The sequence below is a fragment of the Dipteris shenzhenensis genome, chromosome 27 (genome assembly GCF_047967505.1).
Source record: "Dipteris shenzhenensis isolate YYH24624 ecotype China chromosome 27, Dip_SZ_1.0, whole genome shotgun sequence".
Classification (NCBI taxonomy): Eukaryota; Viridiplantae; Streptophyta; class Polypodiopsida; order Gleicheniales; family Dipteridaceae; genus Dipteris; species Dipteris shenzhenensis.
Window position 1 is genome coordinate 7291629 of NC_141622.1, and position 12853 is coordinate 7304481.

Here is a 12853-nt window from a genome sequence, read left to right on the forward strand (position 1 = left end):
GAAGCTATGAATAAGAGGGTTGCAATATGAAAGAGATACAAAGGGTAGAGGTTGGATGCTATAAGAGGAAATGAAAGAAGGCATGTTGTGGGATTGACAATAGAGGGAAAGGTGTGATGCACATGAATGAAAGTAGGTATATTGGTACAAAGAGAGAGAGAGAGAGAGAGAGAGAGAGGTTCGCATGATGCATAAAACACAACAAACAAAAAAGCAAGCACCCCCCGTCAACGGCACAACAGCAAATCGCCTTCTTTTGTGGTGTGCACCACCCCCCCACCAACAAACAAAGAAAATCTAAAATCGCATTGCTCTTTTCAGCCGCCCCGCCGGCCTCTTTTTTTCGCTTTCCCAGCTGATGAGCTCCGGTGAGCCCCTCCACCAGCCGCACTTGCAGATGCTCGCTTCCCCTCCTCTCTCCTTCACTAGAGAATCGTGACACTGGCCAGCTGCCGCTCCTCCCGATGATGTCTTCTTAGAGCTGCTGGAATCGCGTCGTGCGTCAGACGACCGAAACATCACTGCAGTTTCTCCGATGATTGTCGTCGCTGTGCGCACTACTTGCCTGTTGCTTTTGATGATCACACTCTACCATCATCCATCTCTTCGCTCGATCGCCTCTCCTCCCCCATCCCTTTCTTCCTCGATTTCCTTCTTCACAGCAATACTCATCCTGCTTCTTTCACACGCAAAAGCTTTACATCAAATATTGCACTTCACCAGCCATCTCGTAAGCAATCGTTTCTCATGCAACGCCGACATGGAACTGGAACCTGAAGCAAACGGTGTGTAATTTTAAATCCACGAATACGATTCTGAGCAAGAAACCAATAAGCTCCCTGGCTTTGACGTTCTGCTTTGTTGCAGGACTATCGGAAGGACCGCTTGCATAGACCGCTATCAGCGAACCGGAACAATGCATTTCAATGCTTCTTACGATGTCAATACCTCGCACGACCTTGAAGACGAGCCTTCCTTTCGGCAGCAACCAGCGACGCCCCTCGGTGGGCGTTCCGATCCTCTTCAAGACGATATGCAGGAGCTTCTCACACGCTCATGGAGCATGCCGGCTCCTGAGCTCGGCAGAACATTGCGAACCTTGACCCGATTAGACGACACACAGACCGTTATGCACTGTTTGGAACGAGGTTCACACGACATGGGAACGGAAATTTCACCTCGCTTGAAATTGGACTCCTTCCTGGAAAACGGTCGCTCACCATCCGTAAATTTCCTACGCCAAAGCTCATTGCAATCTTTAGGAATGGATGTGCCAGTTTACAACAGACGGCGACATCTTTCTGATATTCTAGCAAGAAATTGAGTAACTACAATTTGACAACTACACAGAACGTGTGTTGAATCAACAAAATTTCACGTTAAGACGTTAGTCGTGCTGTCTTCGAGTTATCCCTTGTTGTCTGCTCTTCTACGCCACTTTTTTTTGTATTCTAAGTGCAGGAATAATCCTCTTGTTGACTTTCTACGTAAGATTAGGTGGGGCTTTGCTTCGATTGTGACAGGCTTCTGGTATTGGTGCAGGATCTGTATCCTCTTATTTCCAAGCAAAGCCACGGCTACAGTCTTTTAAGCTATGACAGCTACAGTCCAGCACGTCAAAGCTGTCATTCTACTCCCAGAAGGCTGGAGGAGCTAAAGGTAGTTTGCTTATCCACCGGCTCAAAGGTCTGATTGTATGCCTTGATCTCGGCATTTCACTATAACCAGTGTGGCATACATTGTTACTTTTTGGACATGCCATTGAAGGTCAGAACATGTTGAAAGCTTTAGGTCTCAATTCCTTGGTGGTACTGTCTTAGAAGTGCCCTGGATGAAATATATCCATTGTGACTTCAAACTCTCAAGTCTTACAATTTCTCGTGCTCTGTCAGCCACCTTTTTTGGAAGTAGTGCTTTTTATACCACTTTGAATCAATGTGCCTTCTTTTTGGTGTCATGTTTAACTGATCACATTTGGTGCAAAAATGACAACCAGAATTGGCTGTGGCTGCAACAAGAGCAATCGATTGAGTTGAATGCAGTCCGTTGCCTTCACCTAAAGTGGGTAAGCCAGCATGACCACTAAGTTTGAAGGAAAATAGTCATTTTAAGTTTCCTCAAATCATCAAGGTCCATATGTTGTCCTCATTGGTGATTAGAAGCAAGACATGATTTCCCCTTATTGATTTTTTGTACACGAGCAACCCAACCAAACACACTACAAATCATATGTTTTTAATGCCTTCTTCCTTGCAGTCTCATTACCTCTTTTTAGTTTTTGCAGCTAAATAAGAGTATCGAATCTTTAAGGAATCTGTTCAGAAGGGCACCAGCCAGAAAGTGGTTGAAGTACAGAAGAAAAGAGAAAATGCTCCTCCATAATTCCCACGTACATGCAGCCTTATCTGTTGCTAGTGTAGCTGCAGCTATAGCTGCTGTTGCGGCTGCGACTGCAAGTTCAGCTGTTGATGAGAAAGATTCCAGAACAGGCATAGTTGTGGCCTCAGCAGCTGCACTAGTTGCAGCTCGATGTGCTGATTTTGCACAGGATATGGGTGCAGACCATGACGACGTAGCAGCAAGTGTCAGCACTGGAGGAAATGTAAAATCTGCTGCCGACATATTAAGCTTAACTGCCTCTGCTTCTTCCTGTAAGTTGTTAAATTCATCCCCTGTTTGATTTGGAACTTGATCCTAAATGTTGGAGCCCATCAGTCTTCTTTGTATGTTGTTCTTGTCTTCATAGAGTTTACTATTCTTGTAACTTTGTACGCTGGCTCCTTTCCGTATCTCCACCCCTTAAGGGCAGAAAATGCATTTTTCTCTGATTCTAAGCCTTCATTTCTCACATCTCAAGTGGTCAGCCTCCATGCCATGGGGGTATAGGCCCAAGAACCATTCAGGGAAGTCAGCATCCAGTCGGGCGCTGTCATGTGGCAGCACAGCAAGACCAGGGCCTCCCACAACAAGTCGGGTCATCTTCAGCATGCTACAGTGAAAAAATCTCGACGATGAAACAGTGCAACAATGGGTATCAATGTACTCCACAATGGTCATCTTGAAAAAGATATGCTTTGGCTGCACTGGGAAAAAGTTAATGTTAAATTTCTACACATAGGCTCAAAGATGGAGCCAAATGTGAGAAAAGGACATAGGAGTGGCAACGATAAAATCTAGGGCTTCCTTAGATCATGTGGGTTAGGGCTAAAGTCCCTCCACATGTAAGGCATCATGAGATGGACCTCGGTCCTCAATGGGAGCTTTCTGATGCGGTCAAAATAGTGAGGATTCTATATTGCTAGCAGTGGAACATGCAGAGAAAAAGGAGATGCACTGAAGAGCAAGGGAGAGAAAGTGGGACGACAAAAGTGTCCTTCAACATTAGGTCATGCATCTCATGGCTAGGGTTAAAGGATGTGAGTAGACAAAGCAAGATAAGACTCTGCATTGGGGTGTCATAACCAAACAGCTCCATTATGGTTCAACAAATGCTCAGGCCACTTTGTCAAGAATCATGCAAATTATATTTGACTAGTATATTTTATCAATGATAAGGATAACGAAGAGCACTGTAAGGATGTAGGCATTGCTCTTTGACTCTTGTGAGAAAAGTTATTTGGATCCTAAAAGGAGGAATTCCTTGGGAAATCTATCTTTAGAGCCCTCCATCTTTATAGGCATCCAGAAGATGGATCTAGAAAAAAGGAAAAGGTAAAGACATAGTAGGATAGACATCAAAGAAGGCACAACACGAGGTAGATTCTTTTCAGGTTATGGTGATTTATCAAAAAGATTGTTTATGAGCTCACATATTTTCCTGCAGAATTGTTGTTAAAGTTGAAACTTTTCTTTCTAGACACACATACTCGTCTCACTTTGTTGATAGTTCATGGCACGTCACTCTGTGACTGTACAACAAGATGAATGTCTAACTTCTCTACTGCTTGACATCCAGTTTTGCAAACAGCCAAACCCACAATTAAGCCTCAAAAAGAAGGTCACATTTATGCAGGCGTCTCGCCATGTGAGAGACAGACGAGCCCATCCACAGCTTTGAGTGGTGGCTCTTCTGCCTTTGATGAAAGTGAGGCAGAGTGCTACTACACCCATGAGCTTCTTGCACGGGGTTGTGAATTCCTTATGCGCTCTAACGGAAGTAAGTATGCCAGTAGCATCACAGCTTTTCATGTCAGAGCAGTAGGAACATAATGATTGGATTTGGTTCTCGGAATAACAGTGAGCTTAATTTGGTTCTCTTGACTACAGATAAGCTGCATTGGAGGTTCATATGTGTCTTTCTTAACAGACGTAAACAAGTAAGAGTCTTCCTGCACTTCCTTATGATCCCAGAAAAGTTGTGGCAAAATATTCTCTTGAATAATCTGCAGAAAGTTTCCTCCCCCTTGCCTCGGTCCCCAAACTTCCCACACACACACAAACTATGGATATTTTGTTGTTTATGATTCCAGAAAACAATTGTTCTCTTGAATTATCTATCGATATTTGCTTCCCCCTGTTCCCCATAACCCCAAAAGGATATAAGGTGAGATCGATACTAGATTTTACTTATCCATAAATATCACATCTCTTAAAATCCATGATTGTGCTGTAATCCATTTAGGCTCACCCTAGAGCTCTCGTATGCATTGGAGGATCGGGGGGAGGGAGTGTAGTGCACAAGTGTGTTCTCAAAATGTACCCTGTCATGCTAGATGATCACAGCATGTTACATGTTAATAAAACACCTAGGAGAGAAGACAAATTTTCTGTCCTGGCTGATCAGGATTCAGGGCAAGAAGGACAGATCTACCCTAAAGGGTGGATCTAAAATAAAACCAAGAAGGAATCATGTGCTGACCATGTTGCAGCCTGTGTGCTGCCCTCATGGCAGCCTCTCTCCTTCCCAAATTTACTCTCTCCCTTGTGCGCTCTTCATTTGGGGGTGTTTACATGTGGTGAGTTGACCCTGCTATCCTAAACACCACCTCTCAATGAGACAATGTAAGCCACAACATTCTTCTTGAAGAATGTGTGCCATTTGTTCCCTCGGAAGAGTGTTGAGGTACACATCGGAGGTGTCCTTCAAGTCTGGTCCATACACTCTCATCTCCTTTTCCAGCTCTCCCAGGTTCTGTTGTCTGATGACATGATAACAACCTTTGGAATCATCTACACTCTGTCAGAACTATATTGGGTAACTTGTCCATGATGGTGCTCTCCAACTGGTACTTATTAATCAACTGATCTCTGTAAACTTCCATGTTGACCTTTGGGTAGAGGGATCCTAGTGGTTGGTCCACTTAGATCCCTTCCACCGAGGTTCTAGCGTGAAACTGTGATGTCGTAATTAGCTGCCTTTTCCTTGTGAGTAATCCTCAGGTTTGACCCTTGAGTCTTCCAAGATACCTTTCGTATGCCCCACCACCTGTAGGGTGAGGATAAATGGAGATCACCCAACCTTGTCCTACAGTGGCGGGGTCTACAGGCGTCGCTGGAAAATCATGAGCGGGTGAGGAAGCGTCCCCATGTCTCTCTCTTGTCACAAAATGTCTTTATATACATGTCAAAAGGGATCTCTGCAACAACATCAGAACTTAGGCTGGTGGTAAGGTCTACACTTCGCGGGCATGAAGGTCTGGGGTTCGACGACCTGCTCCAGCACATGGAGACATTTTTGGATGAGGACACATGAGGACATTCTTGGTACTTAGTTTTTTTGAAGAGCTTATAGCCCCACGAAATTTAGCTCATCCGGTGTTTTCCCGGCCGGGAAAATGGGACCCATGGGGACAAGGTCATATAGGACAAGGTTGGGCGATCTAGTGTTCCCACCTGTAGCTCTCCAGTCTCGAAGTTGAGGTATTTGAGTGATTCTGCTGTGCAAATCTCCAGCATTCTGCAACTGGATCTCATCGGAGTAGCCTCTTTGAAAGTTGACCTTGCTCGCATCTCAGCTTTCATGGAGTCTACAACAGCAACTCTTATGGAGATGTCTTTTCATGCTTCTGCATTGAATCTTTCCCCTCTGCCTACTTTCTCCTTTTTGAGCATTCCAGGACATCCAAATAATCCAAATCATGCTACTGAAATCATCAATATGAAATGAGAATACATAACTTGAGAAGTCATGTTGATATTGCTTGCTATTGTAGCAAGCCATCATGTTCTTCACAACTTTTGACTCTTGAACCTTGCAACAGTCTTGGCTTAACTGCTCTTGAATTCTCCATTCTGGAGGTACACATACTCGTTCATCCTCTCAGTGTTGATGGATTGGATTTCTGTCTGGGAATCTGAGCAACACTAGCCGTCCTCCATCTTTACAAAAGAATTTGATTCTGTGCACCATTTCTCTATGTTTGACATCAGCACAGTCACCCTCTCTAAACATAAATTTGGTTTCGGGGATGGTTGGAACAAACATGAAGAATAGTTTGTCAATTACCACATTTGTCGTTTGTGACCCTAGTTCTTCCTTCTAAGGTTGGTTGTTCCCCTCCTTCTATAGATCTGCCATTTTTTCAATCTGCAGTCAACGTGAAATGGGCTTAGCATAGTAAAAGCATTTCTTTTTTTTCTTCCTTCTTTCACTTTCTGAAGAGCCCCTTACCTCATTTGAAGAGTGACCATTTGTCTTCGTCTTGGGCTTACCTTCACCAAGCTTACCCTTGTTCTGATTCACCTTTCTTGTCCTTGCTGCTATACTGTATTTCTTCTCCTTGGCTTCCTCTCGTAGAAGTATCATCCCTAGCTCCTCAAAAGGGAGTGGCTTGGACCACTTTGCTATAGAGAATGTCATAACCAATCCTGAAACTCTTAGGAAGCATGTTGAGAACTAGTGATTAGTGTCAACCTTTTGACCTGATCCTTGACCTCCACCAAGCTCTCAGCTACAAGATCTCCTTCTTTGTAAACAATTGGTTCTGGAGCATCAAAATCTTGCTAGTGTTATTTGTCCAGGCCTCCTTTGATGTGTCCACCAATTGTATATGTGGAATCACTCCGATGTTGTAGTACCAATGATAATAGATAACACCTCTACATCCTTGTCCTCTCATTCTTTCAATTTACTGGATCTACTTGTGTCACTACCTTCCCTATGGAATCCTGTTGATCCTATGGCTACCTTTCATATCTTCCTAGCCACCATGTGTATCCTGATCTTCACCTCCTAGATAAGGTACTTTGTCCCATGTAGCTTGCCACTATCTGACATCCGTGAAGCCATCACCCTTAAAGAAACTTGAAAGCTAAAGTCCAGACAATACACCCTATTAGCTTTACATGATAGCAGCACACCTGTCTTGAACTGAGTTGTGAATCCACTCGTTCTCCAAATGTTCATGTAGAAGTTCAGATCCTCGTGTCAATCTTTGTAAACAATTGGTTCTGAAGCATCAAAATCTTGCTAGTGTTATTTGTCCAGGCCTCCTTTGATGTGTCCACCAATTGTATATGTGGAATCACTCCGATGTTGTAGTACCAATGATTATAGATAACACCTCTACATCCTTGTCCTCTCATTCTTTCAATTTACTGGATCTACTTGTGTCACTACCTTCCCTATGGAATCCTGTTGATCCTATGGCTACCTTTCATATCTTCCTAGCCACCATGTGTATCCTGATCTTCACCTCCTAGATAAGGTAATTTGTCCCATGTAGCTTGCCACTATCCGACATCCGTGAAGCCATCACCCTTAAAAGAAACTTGAAAGCTAAAGTCCAGACAATACACCCTATTAGCTTTACATGATAGCAGCACACCTGTCTTGAACTGAGTTGTGAATCCACTCGTTCTCCAAATGTTCATGTAGAAGTTCAGATCCTCGTGTCAATCTTAGGCCTCCTTGGACCAAACTGTCACCTCCTTGTCTCTGATACGATCTTAGAGATTAATTTTGTATGGGTCTTGCTTGCTGATCCAAGTCCATAGCAAACCACACAGTGGAAAATATATGAACTCATGAGATCTGACTCTGATCTAGATCCTCCTTGTACACCACACACAGATCTGGATGATAGACAGATATTCAATGAAAGCATGAATTAATATGTTAACAAAATACGACCAAAATCTGAGTACAAAAGAGATTGTACAACCTAGACCGTGTAGGCTGCTCCACTGGTGCCTGATCTGTGTCCTCAAGGTGCCAACAAATGTCCTGCTCTCTCCTTATGTTGCATGCTTCACAAACAAGGGCTTCAGTGGATTTGGGAGGAGCCCCAAATTATTATTCAGCTTCCTTTCTGCTGTAGGCATTATGCACCTTAGATGTGCTCTACACCAAGCTCGAAGGCCTGCTGTAATTGGTCACAAATGATCACTTATTAACTTCTATATCTGAGGGAGGAACTGGACTTAACATTATTCAAGAGGCACACCCTTACTTCACCACTCATGATGTCATTAAGTGTCAATGTGTAACTAACCCACCCAACAGCATAGACATAATCTTCCTATCTCATGATACGTCCTTGTAAATTGTCCAGTACTTTGACATTGTATGAAACTTATGAGAATTTATTGCAGGTAATACTCAAGCTTCACAGCAGACACTTGGTTGGTGTGTTCGCAAAGACAGAGAAAAGTGAGTGCTGATGTTTGTTTTCCGGTACTATAATTTTGAGGTAGCATACAATATGAAGGTCTTCCATTAAACAAAATCAATTTTGGGAAAAGAAGTTTAATGCAAAGAGTTTCCTTCTGCATCCATAAATTTGCGTGCATTATAGAAGAACCTGTTTATGTCACAAAAATAGGAATTCAGGAAATAGAAGACCTAATATTGGAAATGTATGGTTAAATATTCTTAATCTTGTACAAAAAGCAGGGGTAGTTTTCGACATTTTAATGGATGTCCCAGCCTGGCCAGGAAGAAGCCTGCTTCACAATGGGGAAGAAAGATGCTACTTTGGTCTCGTCACTTCGAATGGGATGTTAGAATTTGAATGTAGAAATGAATTCGATTACCAATTGTGGACAGATGGTGTTTCCCATTTACTTTTGGTGGCAAAGCAACACAAAGAGAAGAAAAGCCATCATTAAAAAAAATTTGACTGTAAGATTTCTTGTACTTCGGGCTATTTATGCTTAAAAGCACAGAACCAATGTACTGTATCCGCTTTTTGTAAATACAGGGAAAAAGAGGAGATGTAATTTTTAAGTCTCATTGCTGTTTGTAGTGGACAACAAAAATTGAGAACTCTGTCCTGGAATTAAAAAACAACTTGTCGAGTTGGGATAAATGCTATCTATAACCCTTCGACATATGCCTTTTTTCTTTTATCCTGCTGCTGCTTTTCCCGTTTTCCTGTTGTCCCGTCTGTCTTCCTATTTTTTTATGATCCAATGCTCTGTTGTTTTCTTGCTCTCTCAATTCACTATTGCTGAGTATGGCATCGGCACCTTACTGCTTGTAAAGTTCTGTTATGTCTGTCCTGTACTTCATACACTGAGTGTAAATTTTATTTGGTTTCTCTAGGATTATGAGCGGGACGAGTATAAGAAACAATTTCATTACAGAAAAACATCACAAAAAGTTACTATTGTTGGATTCTAATAAATTAACGTTTGTGGAGAACCTTGTTTTTCCCAGTTTTGGTTTTTCTAGAGCTTGTTTATGCATTGACATAGAAGGCACAGTTTCCACACCCAATTTCCATACATTTTCTGCTTATATATTTTACACAGACAGCTCTTTAAAAGTAATGTGCCTTGTGGGGAGGAAAGAGTACGTCAATTGTGATGCTTCAATCATGACCTAGCTTTTGCAAATGTTAAGCAGCAGTGTGTATTAATAGGATATCTTCCGTGTTCGCAGGCTAGACCAGAAGTGGGGTAGATCTCCCTAGAGACCTTCTGCTCGACCCAATGTCGCGCCCTCAAGGGTGTCCACGTTGCTGCCTCCAACTACAAGTGGCGAATAATGCAGGTCGTATATGAGAAGAAGGGCACCTCCTCCACCCTATTTGAGTGCCCTACTCGAGTAGGCCAAAACCACTCCCTTGGATCCCACTGAGTGTCCCTGAGGGGGCACCCCTCCCATAACCACGGTCTCCAGCGTGCAGGTCGATAGTCTAGCGCTTGCCCCAATCGGCCCGCAATCCTAATCCTTTGTCAAGTAAGCCCATCCAAAGCCTCCTCGTCCCATCGGTCTCTCTCCAGCTGTGCAGTCAGAAGGTCTCCCTCACCTACCTTGTAGTACCTGCACCAAAAGGAACCCAGATTTTGCTGAAGGAACTATACCCTAAGAGGCACTCCCATTCGAGAAAATTGCCCAGGCCAATAGTGCAGTGTTAAGGTGGTGCTCAATCCCTCCAACCAACCAAGAGTTCACGATCGTTGCATCTATCTCTATCACCATGGCGGCGTGAGTGCTTGTTGCTCCCTGGCCTCATCCTCCATAGGAAGCTGACTCCAAGTCCCAAAGGATCTCAGAGGGCCAATATCCCATTGTGCCCAGCCAATATGCGCCCACAGGCCAAGCATGCATCCCTCTGGATCCCGAACCTCTGGGTGCCACATAAGCGATTGATTGTCGAACTCCTCCCTACAAGTGGGCCTGGCTTGAATAAGACTGAGCGATAGCGCTTCCAGACTTCCAAAAGGCTTCTCATCAAGGAAGAGCCCTTCCTTGTGAGAGAAGCGGTTGTGAAAATCCATCTGTACGATGTTTGCTTGCCCTAACCAGTTGTGCAGTGGGTGTTCCTGAGAAGCTTGTGCTACATCAAGAGCTTTCAGGGATCAAATCTTGGAGTGAGACCCCACACCACCATGTTGCTCTACTTTGCATCTCTTGATCAATGATGGCGAGGCCCCCTTGGGCTTACGGCAAAATAACTTTTCGCCACGCCACACTGGCTCAAGTATTCTGAGTGCCATCTGAGACCTACCCAAAGGAAATTGTGTACCAGGTGCCTTAGCTATGAAGCACCAACAAGAGGAGATGTACCAAGTTGTGGCAAGAAGTATCTGATTTGCCACTAAGGCTCTGTCTATTGGTGAAAGTTGGGCTGAGCTCCAATTGAGAATCTTGCATTGCACACTCTCTAAAACTAGGGTGATCTGTTGCTCTGTTGTAACGTCTATACGCGCATGATGACCAAGATATCTCACTATTTTGCCCCCACGGAATCTATCTGAAACCGAGGGCCACCCCCAATCTCGTAGCTCTTGGACCTCCTCAGTTACTGTAAGGAAGCCAACTGATTTGGCCCAATTAATCTTGGCTCTAGATGTTGCACAGTAGGGGGCTATAGCTACCCTAATCGCCTCCAGGCTCACTACAAAACCCTCCACGTATAGTGTTGTGTCATCTACAAACTCCGAATCCCACAGGTCCTCCTCTTGCCAAATTGGGAGCCTCATCTTGTAAGGCCCCTAGCTTTCAAGCGCAAAAAATAACCCAAAGCCTCTGCCACAAACAAGAAAAGGGAGGGGGTGAGGGGATAGCCCTATCAAAATGAGCGTGCGAGAGAGAGAGAAGGCCTTGCCCATATGGCCACGAATAAGAATTGACTAGAGCTTCCTGCGTAAAGGGTCGAGATCCCTCTAATACACCTGTCTAAGAAGCCCAACTACTGTATAGTTCCCTCTAGAGCAAGAGGCTGCGGCTGCTCTTGAGCCCACCAAATCCAAAGCCTCCCAAAAAGTGAAAATGTTGTTCAAGATACTATGCTCTTGTACAAACTCTGTCTGAATGTCATGGATGATGTCCACCAGATGTGGTTGCAGCTGCAGACTCAAGACTTGGCCAAAATCTTTTAGGTTATGCCCAATAGGATAATCGGCCTCCACTATTGAATGTCTGCTCTATCTACCCCTTTCAAGATCAAACCCAAAGACGGAGGAAGCAAGCATGTTTCAATGATCTCCTAGAAAACTAGTCAAAGAGGAGTGCAAATGGGCTTTTGATAACACCTGAAGAAAGTCAGTGCCAAGCCATCCTTCTTGGGACGCTTCTGCAAAGGGAGGGCCTTAAGAGCCTCAGAGAGCTCCTAATCTATGAAAGGCATCTCTAGCTGTCTTTTCATGCTTTGTGATACCATTGACAGAATGTGATCCTGTACCGTCTCCTTGGTTGAGATCACCAGGCGAGACTCCTCCTCTATATGGAACAAACTCCTATAGAACACTGTGGTCAGCTTGAGAATCTCTTGGGGTTTGAACGCATGTGACCATCCATGTCTCTCAGTTTCTACAGCTTTGGAAGAACTATCTAGTCATCCTGTCCCCCGACTACACCCATCCGAATCTAGAAGAGTGATAGGAGAACTCTGACCGACGTATCTCTGTATCATGGAGGTGCAAGCTCGTGCACTCATATGCAAGCCACTGTGACCCTGGGTCTTGCTCTTTGAGACGCTCGATGGAGGTGAAGTCGTAGCTCAAAGCACACTCTTGAGCCTGTAGAAGCCAGCTTTGTCACTTGCAGCTCCACACTGCTCATCTAGATCCCCTCTACTGTCCGTGTGGCCCATCCTCCATCTAGGCCATCAACCGGCTACCTCCAAATCTCTACCACCGCTTGTAGCACTTCTTGCTCGAGTAGTAATGCCCACAAATGGCTTCGCTGCTATGCAATGCCCAATCCCCCCCCCATAGAATCTGTCCAACCTCTCTAGGAGCCCATCATGCCATCACTATCCAAAAGAAAAGTTGAAGTTTCTGAGAGGCTTGGAAAACTCTACCTCTCTCCAAGGGTCTTTGTCGTAGATCGTGAAAATAAACTACTCTCTCTGCGACTGGCATCTTTGCAAAGGAGGCTCCACCCTACTTGTCCTCCCCAAACTCTAGATTCTTGAAGTCACAGCCAAGGATCCAAGTGTTGTCTCAGTGCCAACATGGACTT

General features: G+C 44.3%; 1 protein-coding gene across 2 annotated transcripts; it reads left to right on the top strand.

Moving 5' to 3' along the window:
* The first annotated feature begins 448 nt into the window (after positions 1-448).
* On the top strand, positions 449-9184 carry LOC147883811 (uncharacterized). Of its 2 annotated transcripts, none has more exons than XM_087398915.1 (9): positions 449-785; positions 868-1225; positions 1543-1659; positions 1997-2065; positions 2276-2651; positions 3956-4156; positions 4267-4316; positions 8533-8590; positions 8834-9184. In XM_087398915.1, the coding sequence occupies exons 2-9, from the start codon at positions 917-919 to the stop codon at positions 9046-9048; spliced, it is 1395 nt and encodes a 464-aa protein (XP_087255041.1). In that variant the 5' UTR covers positions 449-785; positions 868-916; the 3' UTR covers positions 9049-9184. The 2 variants fall into 2 exon arrangements, with proteins under 2 accessions (XP_087255041.1, XP_087255042.1); XM_087398916.1 differs by having other exon boundaries at positions 2285-2651.
* Positions 9185-12853: the final 3669 nt, after the last annotated feature.